Below are 21,170 nucleotides of genomic sequence, written 5' to 3' on the forward strand. Positions count from 1 at the left end.
AAATTCCAGTCAGTCAAAAGCACAAGTCCGTCTTGCATGCAATACATTATGCGCCACTCATATTAACTGCCTATACAGAACCATACTAATGTTGAGATTATGGTTCCCATTTAAGGTCTTTTATACTGCTATGCCAAATTATCTAGAACCCACCTTGCTAAAGAATCAAGACTTTGAATGTGATGCTTCATAGGAATACCAGTAAATAACCTCTGGGGTTAAACATTGTCTTCTTCTTCAACTTGATTATTTCTTATCAAAATACTGGTTTTGTCATGCAAAAGAAGTTATCAAAATAACAAGTTTGCAAAAACAGAGTCCTCCCCATCCCTCCAGAAGGAGATCATACTGTTAAGATTACAATTTCATAGCCAGCATAAGTTTTATGTCGAAACTAGCTGGACTTCACCACAATGAGCAGTACAGTGTTATACAGAAAATTGGTACCTGAGGTCCACAGATTTCCCATTTTTATTCCTACATATATTAGCTATGTTAGACTTTACATTCTATTTGCCCATCCTAATTGTTCCTGGCAAGTTTCACGAGTGCAGACTTTCAAAGCCATTCTACATTTGGTACCACAAGAACACCACAAGGTCAGAAGAAAGTATGGCTAAGAGGGATCTCCCAAGGTCATCTTGTATAGCCCTCCAAATCATCCCAGCCAAGCATCTGTCCAGCCTGCACTTGAAAATTTCCAGGGATGAAGATACCACAATTTTTCTAGATAGTCTCTTCCATTGCTTGACTACCCTCATGTTATAGATACTTAATTTATGGTTTCACAAAAACCATGAAAACCAGTGTTGTCTGTAATCACCAGGAAATATTTCATTGGCTGTGATTTCTCACAAAGTGAACCTTAGCCACCACCCCACCCCAGTGAATCATTCATAATATGCTGGTTTAGCATTGTATTGCTGTAAGCCCTGGGACAAGACAATGCAACAATCACTACAGCCATAGATCACATAATTGAGAATTACCGTCTGCTAGTCAACTATACTAAGTAAAGGCATCAGTCAGTGAAGTGAAAATGTTTTTATTAGGGTTAACATTAATTAGTACTTCTACATTTTTGTATAAAAGCTACATATAATAATATATTATGATGATATAAAAGTTACAATTAAAATTGTATATAAATTTTAGATTTAAATTTACTATTTAGATTTATATAATAAATTATAGAATAGCAAAATTCCACAGAAAGTAAATTAAGTTGCACAGTATATGCCTCTCTGCCAATCAGCAACGAGGGGCAAGGATGTCACAAAATGCCTGCAAAAGATCAGCTCGTGTTGTAACCAATCCACAAATATTGCTTTGTCCCACTGCAAACCAAGTATATCCCTACTCATAGTCACAAAGTTCTGTCTCATCTCCAAATCCTCATTTCCTCTGCTGCAGCTTGAGGTCATTGTTCCTAGTCCAGTCCTTTACGGACCCAGACAAAAGCCCATTTCCATCTATCCTCCAATTACCCTTCAAGTATATGAAAACTATCAAATCCATGCCCCCGCCCCCAAGTCTTCTCTTGAGACTAAATAACCCATTTTCTCTCAGCGTTTCCTCAAAAGTCTTTCTTCCCAGGCCCCTGATTATTTGTGTCATTCTGCACTTAACTCTTTCCAAACAATCCACAATTTTCTTGAAACATGGGGCCCAAAACTGGACACAGTACTCCAGGTGAGGCCTCAGCGACAAACAAAGGGGAAGCGTCACTTCCCTTGATTTGCAAGAGACACTCCTATTAATATAACCCAGTATGCTGTTGGCTTTTCTTGCAACAAGGGCACTCTGTTGGCTCATATGTAGCTTATGGTCTAGTAGATGAGATTCAGCAAGGACCATACAACTGACTGCAGTGAGTGACTGCCGAATCTCACGATTGATTTTTCCAATTGATCCAAGTCATTCTGGATCCTAACCCTGTCCCCCAGATTGCCTGTAACTCCACCCAACTTGGTGTCATCCATACATCTGCTAGGCATGCACTGCTCTTGGGAAGCCCACTTGATATCTGCTCCCAACTAGACACTGAGCCACTGATGACTACTCAGTGATGACTTTCATCTAATTGGTATTTCTTTAGTTATTAATAAAGAATATTGGGGAAGACAGTGTCAAAACTTTGCTCAAGTATATCACTTCCACTGCTCTTTCCACCCACCTCCAGAAGGGAGTCAGGTTGGTCAGGCATGACCTGTTGGTGAATCCATGTTGGTTGTTCCTGATCACCTTGTTTGTTCTAGGTGCTTCACAATATATTCCTTAAGGACCTGCTCCATGATCTTTTCAGGAATCAAGGTCAGGCTGACTGGTCTGCAATTCCTCCAACTCTCCTTCTTCCCTTTCTTAAAGATGGGCACTATATTTGCTCTTTCCAATTATCTGGGACATCACGCTCACCTCCACAAGACAACTAATGCCTCTGAAATGACCTCAGACAATTCCTTCAGCACCCTAGGATGCATCCCATCTGGCCATGTTGACTTGAAGGCATGTGGTAAATCTCCAGTACTTTTCCATTCCAAAAAGTATATTTTTGTTTGTTTGAACAAAGTTCATTGCTACTTCATCCATCCAGATCCAAAAAACTTTTTTCCACTGCCTTAGAATAGCTTTAATGGAAGTACATTTGTGCATCCCAATAATCAAAACATTACACGTTTTAGAATGGAGATCTAAACTCTTTCAAGGTAACCTTGTTCAGCGAGATCTGGTGATGTCCACACATAGTTAAAGAGCTGACTAGACAAAGTGGGTGAATATAAAGATGACAAAGATGGAATGCAGAAGGAAGCAGACTGAAAAACTACTGTCTTTTCCATGAGATGGGAGCAGAAATTATGATATTGATGAACAAATGAAGATCTGAATGTTAAACAATGGTATAAAAACATGGAAGTAATAAAATATTTTTTAAAGCATTTTAAACCAGCTCAAAGTTCAAAACATTTTTAACAGATTTAGAAGGAGTAAGGGGTTTTCTTAGTTTTGTTTTTAATAAGTAATAATAAAACTATCAAACAATGTCTTGTTTGGTAAGCAGCACTGCAGTTCAGTATGAAAACTGAAATAAAGAATAAATGCCTCCTTAGATAATATTTTTCCTACAGTATATCAGCAGGAAACAGACTCTTTTGGTGGTCAGCACAAGGGCAACAGTAACAGCTTTTAATTTACTTAAAGAGTGGTGCCAAAAAATTTTCATTTCTAGAGGATTTAGTTAACTAAGGCACTTTGATACCATAGTGATAAGTACAGTATAAATGGCTAAGCAGTCAACCATCCAAAGTAATTGGTTGTCAGCTGTCTAAGCCATATGTCATATAAGAAACAGAAGGGCAACTTCACACACGCATGTATACACAGACACACGCCAAGAAGGACTATGTTATAGTCGCCCGAGGATGTAGGGGGGCAGTCAGGAGGGCCAAGGCAGAGTTGGAGATAGGACTAGCTTCCCGGATTAAGGACAATAAGAAGTCCTTCTTCAAATACATAGGGGGTAAAAAGAGGGTCCCGGGTAATGTGGGGCCCCTGCAGGACACGATGGGCAACTTAGTCATCACGCCAGATGACAAAGCTAACATATTTAACGATTTCTTTGCCTCTGTCTTCCTAAGTAGGGACCAGTTCAGCCACCTCCCTGCTGGGCCCCCCTCGGGCCCCGAGAGAGACACGCCTGGGCCAAGGGTTAGCGAGGAGTTAGTTAGGGTACTTCTGGAGAGGCTGGACGTGTTCAAGTCCGCTGGTCCGGACGATCTTCACCCTAGGGTTCTACAGGAACTGGCTGAGGTCATTGCGGGACCCCTGGCACGGCTCTATGAGCACTCGTGGTGCTCTGGCGAGGTGCCGGAGGACTGGAAGAGGGCCAATGTGGTCCCTATCTTCAAAAAGGGAAAAAAAGAGGACCCGGGAAATTACAGGCCAGTTAGTCTGACCTCAATCCCGGGTAAGCTCTTTGAAAAAATTATCCTGGCACACATCCAGGAGGGCCTTGCGGGGGAATGCATGCTCAGGGGCAACCAACATGGGTTTATCAGTGGCAGGTCTTGTCAGACCAACCTGGTGGCCTTTTACGATCAGGTCACCAAATCATTAGACGCAGGGGTTGCTGTGGATGTAGTCTTTTTGGACTTCCGGAAGGCTTTCGACACTGTCTCTCACCCTGTCCTCATCAAAAAGCTGAGAGACTGTGGTGTCGATGCCCACACGGTCAAATGGGTCGCCAACTGGTTGGAGGGCCGCACCCAGAGGGTGGTAGTGGATGGGTTCTTCTCGACCTGGAAGGACGTGGGCAGTGGGGTTCCGCAGGGCTCGGTCCTCGGGCCTGCACTGTTCAACATCTTCATCAGTGACTTGGATGAGGGGGTAGAAAGCACCCTGTTCAAGTTTGCTGATGACACTAAGATGTGGGGGGATGTGGGTGCACTAGAAGGGTGCAATAGGCTACAAGCTGACCTTGACAGGTTGCAACAGTGGGCGGATGAGAATAGGATGGGGTTTAACACTGATAAGTGCAAGGTGTTGCACATGGGGAGGAAGAACCGGCACCACACTTACAGGTTGGGGAACTCTCCTCTTGCCAGCACGGAGACGGAAAAGGATCTTGGAGTCGTCATTGACTCCACGATGAACATGGGCCGGCAGTGTGGGGAGGCAGTCAAGAAGGCCAATCGTACCCTATCATGCATCCACAGATGCATCTCGAGCAGGTCCAGGGAGGTGATCCTCCCCCTCTATGCGGCACTGGTCAGGCCGCAGCTGGAGTACTGCGTCCAGTTCTGGGCGCCACACTTCAAGAGGGACGTGGACAATATGGAAAGAGTTCAGAGGAGGGCCACTCGTATGATCAGGGGTCAGCAGGGCAGGCCTTATGAGGATAGGCTACGGGACCTGAACCTGTTTAGCCTCCACAAGAGAAGGCTAAGGGGGGACCTTGTGGCCTGCTACAAACTGGTCAGGGGGGATCAGCAGGTATTGGGGGAGTCCCTGTTCCCCCGTGCGCTGCCAGGAGTGACCAGGAATAACGGTCACAAACTGGCGGAGGGTAAGTTTAGATTAGATATTAGGAGGCGCTACTTCACAGTCAGGGTGGCTAGGGCCTGGAACCAGCTTCCAGGGGAAGTGGTGCAGGCTCCTAGCCTGGGGATTTTTAAAAGGAAGTTAGATGAGCACCTTGCCGGGGTCATCTGACCCCGGTGCTCTTTCCTGCTAAGGCAGGGGGTCGGACTAGATGATCTACCTAGGTCCCTTCCGACTCTAGCTACTATGAAACTATGAAACTATGAACCCTACCCCCAAGATACTGTGCTGTTAATTTTTTTGTGAGTTTATGGAAATAAGAGTTATTGCCAGAACTCTTAGAAACTGCCCTTGACAGAAGAGCATTCATCTTTCTAAAAGTGACATCAAATCATCTCCTTTATCTCATTTGAAAGACAGCATGTCCTACAGCACTTAGTAATAATTGGTTCAATAAGAGCATGTCTCTTTTAGTGGGCCAATTAGGAGCACTGCATGACACACCAATACTACACTGTTAACCAGGACCAGGACTACTCAGATTTTGAAGTTTGGCTACATTAGAGAAGCTGAATCTGACTGGAGGGCCTGGTGGCAACTTGGTGGGACTATTCATGGCAGGGTAGCTCTGCCACAACGTTGCAACCTGCAGAGTAAGGCGAGTATAGAGTATAGCCTCCACTGCCTTGTGGGTACTCCTGGGTTGGAGAAAGGAGACAAACACACCCTCACTCAGGCATTAGGCAATCGACATAAGTTATCTGTTGTTCTTTGGCAGAACAACCATCGAGCCACTGAACATCCGGACTTGGTCTGGCCTTTGAATCCTGTCTCAATGGTCTAAAGCGGAAGGGGAGGATGGTACATCTCTGGCAGCCTCCGTTCCTCCATATTCTTCGCTAGGTGTAAGCATCAAAGGTCTTGGCTTTGATGGTCACAGGACTCCATACAAATAGGATTCAACAGGCACCTGACTAGACTTCTTACGCATATGCTATAATCCAGAGGATTAACAGTTGCCTACTACTATATATTTATTGACCAACATACCTGGATCAAATCCTTCATTTCTAGCATAGTTTTGAAAAGCAGCTCCAAGTATCCCCTATGTAGCCACTTAAGCTCTGTTTTCCTAACTGCCACATAGCTGTAAAACAGTCATAAAGATAAAGTAAACTTCAGCTGTCAATTGTGCCCTTTATCATATGCTGAGAGATATAAAAGAGTTCTGGAATTCTTTAGGGTTAATAAAAAAAAACCCACCAAGAAAAACTAACAAGAACATTAAATTTGGTCTTCCTTAGCTTTGCTATAATATATAAACAAAGGTCTCAGATTAGAATGGCTTCCTTACAGTTTAACATCTCTGTCCTATCCCACCTCTGTTAAAGTTTAACAAAAGGTGACATTTTCCTCCAGTGCTTACTATGTATTGGCATTAAATAGGTGTTAAACTTCATATGTACTAACAGCAGAATACATATTTCCAAGGTTGTCAGTACAGGAGATCACCAACTCCTGGCTAAGTACAAACAACATCACAATTGAACCTTGTACATTATAATAAGTGTTGCTTAGAGTCCTGCATTACAAACTATGTCTTCACTGCAAACAAGGTATGTTTTTACATGGAGATACTTATTAGGGCTGTGCAAAGCTTCAGTCACCAATTCGATTCACTGGAGATTCAGCCTGATTTGGCAGCTGAATCTCCGAATCCAAAACTGAATTAGGAGATCCTTTAATCTCTCTGATTTGGATGGTTCCAGTTCAATTCAATCTGGAGAGAGTCGATGATCCGGACATAGACACAGCTTTAAAATGTTTTTTCTACGTAACCTCAAGGTACCAGGTAGCTTGTGAATGCTGAGATGCTGGGGTGGATGAAGTGTCCCACAGGAGCAGCAGAGTGCTCCCCAGAGCACATGGTAGTGGACCCAGAAGTGGACAAAAAGCACTTCCGGGTCTGCCAAGTGCGTGGGGGACCCCGGTTCAGCAACTGGTGCCTCCTAGGTCTGGGAGGCCACCTGGCGTCTCTCCTGCAGCTGATCACCGGCCAGGGGGAGAAGAGCAGTCCCCAATGCACTTGGCAGCAGACCCAGAAGTACTTTTGGTCCACTTCCAGGCCCGTTGCCAAGCATGCAGGGCCCCCCCCCAGCTCCATCTGCCCCACCACTGTAGAGTTCACGAGCCGTGCCTGGTACCTCAAGGTACGTAGAAAAAAAAAAATTAAAAATTAAAAAATTAAAGCTGCATTTATGGCCAGATTGCTGACTCTCTGAACTAGCATTGAATCTTAAGATTTCGCCCAATCGAATTGGGACAGTGATCCAAATCAAATCACTGTCCAGAGATTTGGGCCAAATCCAAATCAAGTACGGTCCATTTTGCACACCCCTGATACTTACCTTGATTAAAAATCCTGAGACACGGTACAAGTAGTTACTAGTTTCATATAAACTGCATACCTCCTTCCCACACATGATTAGTCAAACAACTACAGTATACATAAAAAACCCCCACCATGTTAGCGCCCTGTCTCCACCAGAATGTAGAGGTGCACCAATATATCAGTCACATACCGGACCAGTACCAAGGAAAGGAAAATTAACATGATCAGCTATTGGCTTCTTGGCCAATGTAGCCAATAATGTCACTGATACACTGTGTGCATGTGCGCAGCTCCATGCATGTACACAGCCAAGACTACAGCCAGGCAGCTTGGAGAGTAGCATCCTGCCAATAGGTCTATGGGGAAGAGCAGGCTAAGGGGCATGGAGGGGAGACAGATCAAAGCCTCCATGCTGAGGGAATGGGACACGGGCTGCCCAACCAGGGTGGTGAATGGGACCCCGGGGCCAGGAGCAGGCTGGAACTTCAGGTGACTTGTCCAGGAAGGTATTGGTGGGGAGGCAGCTCCCCACCACTGCATGTACCCCCCGCTTCCCGGATTTATGTGCAGGGCAAAGGTGGGCTGCCTGCTGCAGGCTTGGGGCCAGAGGCTGTGCCAGCTTCTTCCCGGTAGCGGGGCTGGGCAGCTACAGGGAATTTGTGGGTGGCTATAGCCCCCCAAGCCTCCACTCCCCAATGCCACCCCTGCTTGGGGCACTCTGCTCTGCTGCCTTTCCTTCAGGAGTCCTGCAGAGGGCCAGTGCAGGGTTCCAGAGGGAAAGGCAGCAGAGCAGAGTGCCCCAAGCAGGGGTGGCGCTGGGTGCAGGCTTGGGCGGCTATAGCCACTGAAAATTCCCCATAGCCCCCCCTCCCAGTGCTGCCGCCCCCACCCATCCTGTGCAGCTGAGCCCTCCCCAAGACCAGCCCCCACACCAAGAAGCTGGCACAGCCCCTGGCCTCAAGCCTGCAGCAGACAGCCCACCCCCACCCTGCGTACAAATCCAGGGGGCCACATGCCCCCCACGCCTTCTCCGGGGGTGCGTGCAGCAGCAGAAAACTACCCCTCCACCCCCTGGATGAGTTGCCTGAGGCTCCACCTGACTCCCAGCCCACAGTCCCATTCACTACACTGGCTGGATAGCGCCTGCCCCAGCCTCAGCCCCACTCCCTCCTTCACTGTGGGAGCCTCAAGCTGCACCCCACTCCCCACACACTCCTTCCCTCCCCCAAACCCCTTCTCCCCCACCCACCAACTTACCAGCAGGAGGCTGCTCTCCACGCTGTATGGCTGCATTCCTGTAAATTGGCTATCAGAGCAGTATCCACTAATATGGCTGGGTAATCATCGGCCATAGGTATTAGCCAAGGAAATCTTTATCGGTGCACCCCTACCAAAATGGTATAAAAGACAGAGATCAACCCTGATGTGAAAACAAGCTTTTCTGAAAGTAAAGAAAGTCTGCATATGGGGTGTTTTTATCTTCAACAGTACAATGGCATCTATGGTACTTCATTTTTGTGGATATTATCTTTTACTGGATCAACTGCATTGTCACGATAGACTTAAGGCAAATTTTTCACTACAACACATTCTTCTTCATACTAAATGGTTCTCAGGCACAACTATGATACCTACCCATATTTGTACTTTTGAGTACTCCTCCCTAAGGGGCAAAAAGTAGTAGTGATGACACATAGAAAGAACTGTAGGTCTCAGTTATCATTTTACACTTCTTTTCAGTGTAGCATTTCAAGGACAGAATAAGGTTTGATCAACACTAGAAAGCTCTGCTAAGAGAACTTGAGCTACCAACAAAAAGTATGTATCCACAGAAAGTTCCTGTAAACTGTCAAACCTCTAGGTTTCTGTTGACAGAGTAACACCTGTTCAAGTAACATAAGCCCTATGCTATTATATGACATGAGAAAGCTCCTTATGAATGGTGCCACATTTCCATAAGTTGTGGCAGTTCTCCAACAGGAAGCCCACAATGCCTCACTACTGCTCTGGATGCTAGCTTGCATTACAGTAAAACCAAGATTGCTCGTATTCAGGTGGTTCATAACCTGCAATTGGTTGCCAAATAAAGGATGACTATTCAGCTCTCTACCCAGTAAAAGTCATAGCAGAAACAGTGCTCTTTAAAAAATGCAGCAAACAAATAAAGCAACTCAATGGTCCCATACAAGTTTTTGCAGTTGTATGTACCTCAGGTTAATTCTCAAACCCTCCTCTCTTCAGGGTGGGAGGAAAGGGACAGGATAGGAACTTAATCCTGGGAACTATATGGGTTTACACTATACTGGCCAAAATACAAGACTGTCTTCTAGGGCAGTAACTAAGAACAAGTATATTCCTAAATTTCATGCTCCTGCCCAGAACATGGGAGTAGCAAAGGATCTCCTAAACCCATGTGAAGGAGCCAACAAGGCCTAGCTCAAAGAACCTCAAGCAGAAGCACCCAAGGAATTATAGAGGGCAGACAGAAAAAGAAGTACACGCAGGACAAGCAGCAATGCAGTGCAAAACAGCCATATCAGAGGTGGTCCTGAAAAACAAAATGCATTTTATCAGAGTTAGATATTACCCCAAATAAAAGCTTTTTTTTTTAATGCCAGGTTCAAGGTTGTTTTGTTTTGTTTTTAATTAAAAAGCTTGAGTCCAATTACATGCACAGGAAATCTGGTATTTTTCTCACTAGAGACCACAGGTCAGGGCCAAGCTGCTTTATAACCAAGAGCCTTGCAGTCTAGACAATACCAGAGTGCTCTCTTATGGCTTCTTGCATCCTCATAGCACTACAACAGACTCTCCGTGTGGTTCCTTGCACCAGGCTGTTCAGTGTTAGGAGCTATTCTGCTTCTACTTGCCATTCCAGGAGCAAGGCTTTCCCCACTGGCCAAACAAATGTCACCTGCCACACCATGCACAACTGTGGGATCGTGCACCTTACTAAAATGTTCCCTCTAAGCTGCGTGGTGTGCACGGTCACACAGGCGTGCCTGGCAGGGTAGCATGCCACACAGCTTAGAGGGAATGCTGCTCACTAAGGTTAAAATTTGCCATCATACACCTCCAGCATGCTGTCAGATGCCCAACGGCATACTTGAATATCATCTAGCACCAGCTTAAATCAGAACCTAACCCTCCCCATGCTGCTGTCCAGGTTGTTAGGAAAGGACATCCCTGCTTGCAACTTCTAAAAGAGGCTTTTGTGTATGAATATGCAAGTACTGTGTACCCTTCCCAACCAGCTCACATTAATGTACCAATAATCCACCAGTGCCTAAATCAGAAATACATCTTCTCAGTGATATGTTCCAACACAAGGTTGGATGCAGACCCCAGAACTGCCTACCATCCCAGTTAAAAACCCAGTTCTTAAAACTGCAACACAGAGGAGGATGCGCTTCAATTACAGTGATCCCAAAGATAGACTTTTTGGCCCCTGGACCAACTTCCTGCAGAAGAGTAACTAGTGGTGCACCGATAGAGATTTTTGGGGCTGATACCGATAACTGATTTTTAAGGAGGCATATTGACCGATACCAATCCAATTTCCAATACAGCATGGAGAGTCGCGTGCAGTTGGTAAGTCTTTTGGGGTGAAAGGTCAGGGGAAGGGAAAGGGGAGGCCAGGGCAGGGCAGGGCAGGGCAGGGCTCCCACAGTGAGGGGGAGTGGGGCTGGGGTAGAGGCATGGGACAGAGCAGTGGCTCATCTGAGGGGAGCAGGGAAGAGTGGGCAGCTCCAGCTGCTGCACACTCAGCTGGGGCCAAGGCTGCACTGGGTTCTTCCCAGTGGGAGTTGGACTGGGCCGCACTTGGAGCAGTCAGCAGCGGTGCTGGGTGGGGGCTACGGGGAGCTGCACCCACCCTAAACAATTCACTATAGCCCCCCCTTCCCCTGCTGTTACATGCCCCCAGTGCAGCACAGCCCAATCCCCATCACAAAGACCCCACCTCAGTCCCAGTCCCAGCCCCAGCCTGCAGTGGCAGCACATCCTGCCCTGCACAGATCCAGAGGGCACATGCTCCTCCCACCCCGCCACTGCACCCCCCCCGGACGAGCCACAGCTCCATCCCACACCCCACCCCGGCTGGGCAGCACCTACTCCTGCCCCATCCCCAGTCTCTCCCTCACCACAGGGGCCTTTATCTGCCCATGTCCCTTCTCTCCCCACGCACCACAACAGACTTACCAGATACATGCAGCTGTCTAAGCTGCTGGGCTGTGCTCCTCACTGTCTATGTGTTGCACTGTGGCAGCGGGCATGCACAGGCCATTTAAAAATCAGCCACATCAAGCCAATTTCCAATACAGGCAATTTTTCTTTATATTGGTGTCGATCTGATATCAGACCAATGTATTGGTGCACCTCTAATTATAGCTGCATCTGACAGAGGCTGCAAGCTCTACAGAGCAGAGGCAACATTTTCCTTAATTGTAAGCTATCTGAGGACAGTTTTTTAGCTTTGTTGGTAAAACACCTCGTACAGTAACTGTGGCTCAGTCATTATGAAAAAATAAGTATTTTGTCAAAGCTAGACAATGCTATGTAAATGCTTTTGATACAGAAACACTCTTTCGGGTAACAGACAAAAAAAAAATCCCTCAGTCCTCACATCTTCAAAACCAATTTTTCTTCAAGCTCTTTAACAACCCATTTTATTCAGAATATTCTGCAACAAGATTCCCAAGAACATAACAGAAGGGGACTAATATATAAAGCTCAAGTGTGGGTAGCTGGGCATGTACATAGTCCCTGTTTCAAGTACCTAAATCTTTGCAAACTTTTATTTTTGAAGGGAGAAAAGAAAAATCTGCATGCTACTTCCTTCATTTTTATGATTTGCTATTTTATTCATTAGAAGGTCCAGCATCCTGATGCACCGCAAGTACTTGGCTGATAATCACAACACCTAGGACTCCCGAACAGGCAGCCCAACTCTGACTTGTACACATCACAATCTATCTACAAACTAATTCCTGAAAATCTGTATTTTGATTCTGAAATGGAGTTCTCAGCTGCTAAATGAAAAACACCAGAAATAGATGGCTTGAACGAAGCAAAAAGTCAATGAAAGAACAAAACAGCAATGTCTTGGGAATCAAGCCATGCAAAATAATCCTGCAATTAGTGCTCATTTTACTCCTTACAATCAACAGGGGGGGAAAAAAAAACAACTCACACTAGCTAATTTAGCCCATCTAGTCACTAAGGGAAAATAGTTGCCTACTCTGCTTTTTCTTATTCGTTGTAATCTAGTTTCATACATTCATGTTTTATATGTTAACTTATATAAACAGTTTTATACTGTTCAGGAAGGAGAGGCAGGAGAAGAGGAGGAGTTGAGCTTTATGTAGAAGAACTGTATGATTGCTTGGAGCTTCAGTATGAAACCAGAGATGAGCCTGTTGAAAGTCTCTTGATTAAAGAGAGAGGGGAGAGCAACAAGGGTGATGCCAGGGTGGAGGGTCTGCTATAGACTAGGTGAGAGAATGTGATAGATGAGGCTGTCTTCAAACAGCTAGCACAAGTTTCTCAGTCACAGACACTGGCTCTCATGGGGAATGTCAATCACCCTGACATCTGCTGGGAGAACAATACAGCACTACATAGGCAACTGAGAACATTTCTGGAGGGTGCTGGGAACAAATTCCTGGTGCAAATGCTGGAACATCCAACTAGGGGCCATGCTCTTCTTGACTTGCTGCTTACAAACAGAGAAGAATTGGAGAGAAAATATAGTAGTGGGTGGCAACTTGGGCAGCAGCAACCATGAGCTGATTGAGTTTGAGGGAGGGAAAGAAAGAGGGAAGGAAAGCAGAGTACAGAGCCTGGATGTCAGATAAGCAAACTTTGACTGACTTGGGGAATTCATAGGCACAATCCCCTGGGAGGCCAGACTGAGCAGGGGGGAGAAGTCCAGGACAGCTGGATGTACCTTAAAAGATCCTCTCTGAGACTGCAGGAACAAAACATCTCAATGTACAGGAAGACTTGCAAGTATGGCATAAGACCAGATTGCCTTAAAGAAATTCTCAGTAAGCTAATACACCAAAAGGAAGTTTGTAAGTGGAAACTTATACTCCTCCCTAGTTGTTTGTGTAAGAGTATTGCTCAGGTATGAAAGGATGAAATCAGGGGGTGCATCCCCATGAGTGTATATGTGCATTTCCCAGGGGATGCCCCTGCACATGTGCTCTGGCATAAGGCACACTGCCACAGGTGGGGTAGGGGAGGCTGGGGCCAGCACCTGGGCTGGCCACAGCAGCTTTACCCATAATCCATTCCTGGGGTTCTCCTGGGGCAGCAGCAGTGGCACTATGTACATTCAGAGTCTGGCTGGCAGCCAGAACATGGCTCTGGCTGACCAGGCTCCCTTTCTGGTGGAGTATGCTGCTGTCATGTGTACCACGCCATTTTTTGTGGCACTGTGGCAAATGCATAATTGTTGTGATGCACCCAGGAAGCCCAAAGTACAACTGAGTTGCAGCTAGCTAGGGACGCAAAGGATAAAACAAGAAGGGTTTCTACAAGTATGTCAGCAGTATGAGGAAGATAATGGAAAGCATGGGTCCTTTACTAAATGGAGGGGGGACCAGGGCGACAACCTAGTGACAAACAATACAGAAAAAGCTGAAGTATACAATGCCTATTCCACTGATTCTTTACATGCAAAGTTAGATCCCAGATTACCGAACATGGCAGTATAGTTTGGGAAGCGAGCAGCCAGATGAAGAAAAGAACAGGTTAGCAACTATTAGAAAAGCCAAAAGTGTACAAGTCCATGGGACTGGACACAATACACTCAAGGGTGCTGAGGGACTTGGCAGATATGATTGCAGAGTCTCGGGCCATTACTTCTGAAATTTCATTGCGGTCAGGAGAGGTCCCATACAGCTGAAACAGGGCAAATGTAGTGCCCATCTTTAAGAAAGGGAAGGAGGGTCTGGGGAACTACAGACCAGCCAGCCTCACTTCTGCTTCATGATTTTTTCCAGGGACAGAGCTTCAAGGAATCCTCTTCCAAGTGCTTAGAAGTGAAGGTAATTAGGAACAGTCAGCATGGATTCACCAAGGGCAAGTCACACGTGACCAACCTGATTGCCTTTTACAATCAGATGACTGGCTCTGTGGATGCAGAGAGACCAGCGGATACGATATACTTTGACTTTAGCAAGGCTTCTGATATGGTCTCCTACAACATTCTTGCAAGCAAGTTAAAGAAGTATGGGTTGGATGAATGGGCTATAAGGAAACTGGCTGACTCATCAAGCTCAGAGAGTAGTAGTCAATGACTTCTGTCTACCTGGCAGCTGGTATCAAGTGGAGGACCCCAGGCATTGGACCTGAGGCCAGTTTTGTTCAATACCTTCGTCAATGACCCGGAAGATGGGATAGTGTGAGTGCACCTTCAGCAAGTCTGCAGATGACACCAAGCTGGGGGGAGTAGAAAATACTCTGGAGGGTAGGCCAGGATTCAGAGAGACCTCAACAAGCTGGAAGACTGGAGCAAAACAAGTCTAATGTGGTTCAATAAGGAAAAGTGCAAAGTCCTCCACTTAGGAGGGAACAATTCCATGGACTGATACAAGCTGGGGACTGACTGACTGTCTAAGCAGCAGCTCTGCAGAAAGAGACCTAGGGGGTTACACTGGACAAGAAGAAGAATATGAGCCAATAGTGTGCCCTTGTTGCAAAGAAGGCTAACAGCATACTAACTGCATTGGTAAGAGCATTGCCAGCAAGTCGAGGGAAATATTCTTCTATTCAATATTGGTAAGGCCACAGCTGGAGTATTATGTCCAGTTTTAGGGACCCCACTACAGAAAGTATGTGGATAAGTTGGAGAGAGTCCACTGAAGAGCAAAAAATGGTTAGGAGGCTAGGGCACATGACTTCCAAGGGGAGGCTGAGGGCTTATTTAGTCTGGAGAAGAAAAAACCAAGGGGGGGATTTAATAGCAGCCTTGAACTACCTAAAGGTTGGTTCCAGAGAGGATGGAGCTGGACTCAGTGGTACAGATAACATTACAAGGAGCAATGAATTCAAGTTGCAGCAAGGGACGTTAGATATTATTAAAAAAAAAAAAATACAACTTCTCTGTAAACTGGTGTCATATCCACCTGTTCATGCCTAACCAAATACCATCCCATCTTTCATGCATTTTTTATACATCTATAGCATCTACTCCTTATCCTTCACAGAAAGTAGCAACTATAAATGACCAAATCCTCCCTTTCTTCCCAAGCACTGTTGACAATATTATTGCCTTCCTCCCCCTTTCACACGTACATGACAAAAGAAGTTACTGTTTATTGTTCTCTCCCTTTAAATCAACATACCCTAACCACATTCAAATCCTTCTACTTCTTCCCCCTCAAAAGACCTCTTTCAAGTGCCTATCTATAGTCTGAGTGGATCAAACTGGCTCCTGCCAATTGGTATAAAAGGCAACCACCAGAATCTACCTTGCTTACTGCTCTAAACAAATAACCACATTGTCTATTCCCTTCCCTGGCTCCTCTTTCCTTTACTGCATTAAATTCAAGTTTCTTGTCCTTGCTTATGAGGTCTTGCATAAATACCTCTCCCTACTTTACCGCCTTCTCTTACCATTTTTACATTTTCCCCACAAGTCTAAGTCATCGTCTTGGTGGTTATTTACACAGGAAACCGTTTCTGAAATGGTCCCCAGCAACCGTAATCTCTACACAGTGAAATCCCTCCCAAGACACTCCCACAGCAATACCTGCAAGGTATTAGTCATCAAATAATTACCAAATTAAGAACCAGGGATACCCTGTATACTGTAAAAATAGTAAGAAATATTTGTATTATCAAGATACAGAATGTATTACCTTATTATATGCATAGCATACATACCTGTTCTCCCTACTTTCTATCTTCCTGCATATCCCTTTGAGATGGCAAGTCCACTGTGGCTGAAATACCACCTTCTTTTACATTTGTTCAGTGCCTGGAGTGTTTCAGGCACTATCTGGGTTTAAGATATTAAGCACCTTTAATATTTTTGCCACTATATTGCTAACATTTTTCAGTTGGTCTTCTCTGAATTCCCTCTAGTATTTCACAGAATTCATAACTGAACACAACTTAATTCTTATCACTCGTTCAATACTTTCAACATATTGTATATAGTCTCATCACCTACTGATGGAAACATCCATTTTGCAGAGGCAGAAATCAGGTATGGAGTAAAATTAGAAAATTAATATTAATCTGCTCTGGGCTGCCTGTCATGCGGCCCTCAATGGCTTGCCAAAACTCAGTAAGCAGCCCTCTGCCCAAAATAATTTCCCACCCCTGCTCTATATACATCACCCTGGTCCTGTTATCTTAACCTCAAGATCTTCCTTGCATATTCTTGGTATAGTTACACAAGACCCAAGGTGAAAGAAGGATTACTGATGAGTGGCACAGGAAAAGTTTATTTATTTTTAAAAGCTCTAGAGAATTTCTGTGGATTAGGCCAGTGGTCTCTGAAGTGGGGTGCGAGATGATCCCAGGGGGTGTGCAAAGAAAATATTAGAACTTGTATTTTTATTTTATTTTTTTTATCTAAAAAAAATAAGAAAGAAATTAAGCCTTACTAATATTTAATATACAGATTGACACTGGCACCCTCACTCAGTCCGTATGTTGGACTGTCATGTGTCACGTACGGTACGTGAGGTATCCTGAGAGAAGCAGCGTTCGTTTGCTTTCAGCATATTGCGATGTATTGCAGTTTACGTATGCCCGGTTAAGTGGATTTACAGATTATATTATCTAGTTTTAACTACACTAACCCTCAAAAAATGGACAAGTGGCTTAAAAAGATTCCTGCAAAGAAACCATGGATTGAAGATAATACTAATAATGCGAGCACAAGCTAACAACAAGAAAATAGCAGAGCTGACGCTTCTCCTACTCCTAGTATGAGCTCTTTGTCAGCCACATTATGAGGTAAAAACTATGACAATTTAATTTCTATTTTTTGTGCATGTTTTACAATGTTCATAATATATGAGTACAGGAGTACATGTATAATTCATAAATAAATATACATACATTGGGGTGCATGCTCAAAAATGTGTTACTGATAGGGGTGCGTGATCAAAAAAGTTTGGAGACCACTGGATTAGGCAATGTACAGACTGTGCTGGGCAACCTCAATATGTCAACTACACTACAAAATAAGTTACAAAACACTGTAAGCCTCAACTAAGGGGACACTATACTACACTATTAATTGCCGAAACCAACTGTATGCATGGTTCCTATCAGAACAGCAGGTGCTCACTGCTGCTGTCACAGCAGGCCTGCAAAGATGCAGTTTCTCAGCTATGAGAACAAAAATACTTTTACTACTAGACCAGACCAGTATGATTCTCATGCCCTTTCCCACTCTTCCAAAGGTCAGTCCATGGATAGGCTTGACTGCCAACCAGTAATGCAGTAAAAAAAACCTTAAGTGTCACTACATCCAGAAGTGCACAGAACTTAAAAAAGAACCTTTGTATGGTAGGAAACAGGCAAGGAAAAAAAGTATGCCAGAAGGAAGACACTGGTATTAGGTTAAGAAGGAAAGGGCCAACCAATCGTTGGCATAAAGAGGATAAGAGTTCTAGCTGATCTGACAGAAACAGCACCACTATTACTTGCCAGCTTCTTGTATATATGCAAGGAAGTTAGTGTTAAGGTAGTTAAGAAAGAAAATATAGACTGGTGTATTTTCATTTTGGAAATATCCAGAGTATCCAAACACAAGATGAAAGATTGAATCTTACATGATTTTTGTAATAAGTATGCCAAGAAGTTAGTTGTTAGCCAAGGATCTACTATGATTATCGTCTGTCAAGTTGAATACTCAAGTTAGAAAATGCAAAATTTGAATTTCCTCTTATACATATGCAAAGTAACAGAGCCTTCAGTTACATCACATCCTATTTCTCCACAGAACACCAGTGTTACTCAGTGCACAGGAGGAACAGTATTCTAGGAATTAATCAGAGATGTATAGAAAAGGAGGCTCTTGTCTACAGCAGTAGTGCTCAATGTATGATTGCCTGAGGGCCAGATCTGGACCCCAAAGTGAGTGTCTAATACTACAAGTCAGGATCCAGCTCATAGCATGGGGGAAACACCCAGCAGTAAGTAGCTCAGCCTGGTGCATCCCCTTCCCTCCCCCTGTGCCATGCTCCTGATCCCCCTTCACAGGTAAGCTCTCTTCCTGAAGAGCCAGATGATGTTAACTATTTAAAAAGGCCTGCATTTCTCAAATTAGGCACCAAAATTAGTGGACAATTTCAGCTTCACACTACTATCTGTAAAACAATGTTAACAAAGCATTTGCAAAGAAAGGTGATATGAAAGAAGTTAATATTTGACTTCATAATTGCCGAAGAGAAGCCTGTAAAGAAATTAAAAATCACGTCTTCATATCAGGGTTGAAAGTGTAAGTATACAGTAAATAAGGCAGAGTGTCACTGCTGACAGTAAGACAGGAATGAATACTAGATAGCTGATTTTTCACTAGTGGTCAACTATTCTGCTCAATGAATGAGGGAGGATGCCCGTGGGGGGGAAAAAACAGTATGTACTGATGCAATCATAGGATTAATACATAGGTCTAAGGAGGAGCTAAATTAAAAAAAGTGTAAAGAAAACTTCCTAACTTCTGTGCATTTTAGTTTGCAACCTTAATCTTTTTCTAGTGTAGCTTCTACTCCCAAATCCATAGTTTAAAGTCACCTAGGGAAATCCCACCACTTCAAAGCATACTGAAAGCCACCCTGACCACCAGCAGAGGTAGAACGTGTACTTCCACAGCACAGCCCAGAGTACCTGCAGCAGTCATGCTCAACAGGACTAACTTGATTCTGAGAAATGACAATGATGTTTGCTGAAACTTTTCCAAAGCCATTGTGGCTCTAGGCAAACAACTAGCATGGAAAACTGAGGCCAGAATGTCTGAAACTGATACCAAAGTTTTATAATGAAAAAGGAGAGGCAATTTTCATTCTCTGTGACCCCGGAGTACACAGGGCCCCGCTCCTCATGTGCACAGAGGTGTTGAACCCCCAAGACAAGACTTAACAGCACAGGCTCACCACAGCTAATGCGAGCAACCTAGAAACATAGCAAACGGCAGCACCAGATTGCTCAAAGGCATTAAAAAAAAAAAAAAAAAAAAGCCACAGAGGCTTTGTTCACAGGCCTACCGCTGTCAACACGCTTATGATCTGTCAGCGTATCTGGGGCGCCCATCGCTGCTGCCTCTGAATTGCAGGAGAACATCTAACCAGGGAAAGTCACTTCACACACGCACACAAACACACATACGTTAAGCCTGGGACACAAATGAGTCGGGCAAGCACAGGCAATGCAATGCACCAGTTTGCAAAGGCATTTAAATTAAGCCTCCGCATCCAAGAGGTTTTTCCTGCTCTGCTCCACCTCCAGACAGGCCAAGCTGTCGTGAGGAAGGGGGGGGGTCTCTACAGTCGGGCGGAGGCACCATGAGGGGCACCCCCACCTGGCAGCACTGCTCGGAGAGGGGCACCTCTTTGTTTTCCGGGAAGCGCTGCGGCTCCGGGTAGGGCCAGGCCAGGCGCCTCCCCTGGGCCGGGGAAGTTTCCCGCCGCGGATTCTCCCCTTGACAGCGGCCTGGGCCGGCCCGCGGCGGCCGCGCCTTTGTGCCTCCCCGGCCCCCCCGCGGCCCCGGCCCGCACTCACTCGCCAGGCGCGCTCCGTCCAGCCCCGCGCCGCCGCCGCCGCCCCCCAGCTCGGCTTTCTTAGGCCCGACGGCGGCCGCGCCGGGCCCCGCGCCGTGCGGCGGATAGGGGGCGCCGGGCCCCGGCCCCGCGGCGGCGGCGGGGGCCAGGCCGAGCGGGAGCCCCCCGAGGGCGGGCGGCCCGGGGCAGGCGGGGGCGGCGCCGGGCTCCTCGTGCAGGAACTGGCACTCCTCCCCGTAGAAGCAGGTCTTGTCCTTGGCGTAGTAGCGGCAGAACTTCAGCTTCACGCCGCCGCCGGGCACCGGGCCCGGCACCGCCACCGGCACCGGCACCCCCACCCCCGGCCCTGGCCCCGGCCCGGCCCCCGCCGCCGCCGCCGGGCCCGCCGGGGACGGGCAGGGGAGGCCGCCGCTGTTCATGGCCAGGCCGCCGGGCGCCGCAGCATGGGGAGGGGGCGCCGCCGTGCCCCGGCCTCAGGCTCCGGAAGGGGGAGGGGGCGGGGAGGAGGCGGCGGGCGGCGGGGGGAGGGGGCCGCGATGGTGCTGCTCTTAAAGGGGCCGCGCGGCGGAGCGGAGCGGGCCTGGCGGGGGAGGGGCGGGGCCGAGCGGGAGCAGCTCGTCACTGCTCCCGGCGCCGCGGTTGTTTATGCCATTTCCCTCTTCCTGCGCGGATGCCTCACTGCGCAGGCGCGGGTGCGGGGCATGCTGGGTAGCTGTTCCAGTCTGCGTGGGCCCCGCGCGGGCTCACGGTGCCGCCCGGTGTGGGTGCGGGACAGGGTACTCTTGGCTCAGTTCCCTTCAGGACTCAGCTCGTGCGGGAACCCCCACGGATGTGACAGCAGCTGAGGCACTCATCTCTGCTGCCCGTGTATCGGTGTCCAAGAGGGCGGTTTTTCTACACCGCACCTCTGGAGAGCTGCTGCTGGCGTGGCTCAGGACCCGCCGAGGTGCAGCGGCTCCAAACCCAGTTTATGGAAATGGGAGTCTCCTCCCTCG

General features: G+C 46.5%; 1 protein-coding gene across 4 annotated transcripts in view; it reads right to left on the reverse strand.

Annotated features, from left to right (window-relative positions):
- PAN3 (poly(A) specific ribonuclease subunit PAN3) overlaps nt 1–20,820 on the reverse strand; it is a 123,321-nt gene extending 102,501 nt beyond the window's left edge. Inside the window, exon 1 of one of the 4 annotated variants that reach the window (XR_016439245.1) lies at nt 20,177–20,820. Coding sequence is in view for 3 of the 4 variants with exons in the window: in XM_090028315.1 (XP_089884441.1) it covers nt 20,177–20,594 (418 nt within the window). In the remaining variant the exon portion in view is untranslated. The remainder of the gene's footprint in view (nt 1–20,176) is intronic. The other 3 variants (XM_090028315.1, XM_090028306.1, XM_090028325.1) reach the window with 3 other exon arrangements.
- Between the last annotated feature and the right edge of the window lie 350 nt (nt 20,821–21,170).

Source organism: Crocodylus siamensis, chromosome 1, assembly GCF_052110815.1.
Source record: "Crocodylus siamensis isolate JL-2025a chromosome 1, ASM5211081v1, whole genome shotgun sequence".
Lineage (NCBI taxonomy): Eukaryota > Metazoa > Chordata > Crocodylia > Crocodylidae > Crocodylus > Crocodylus siamensis.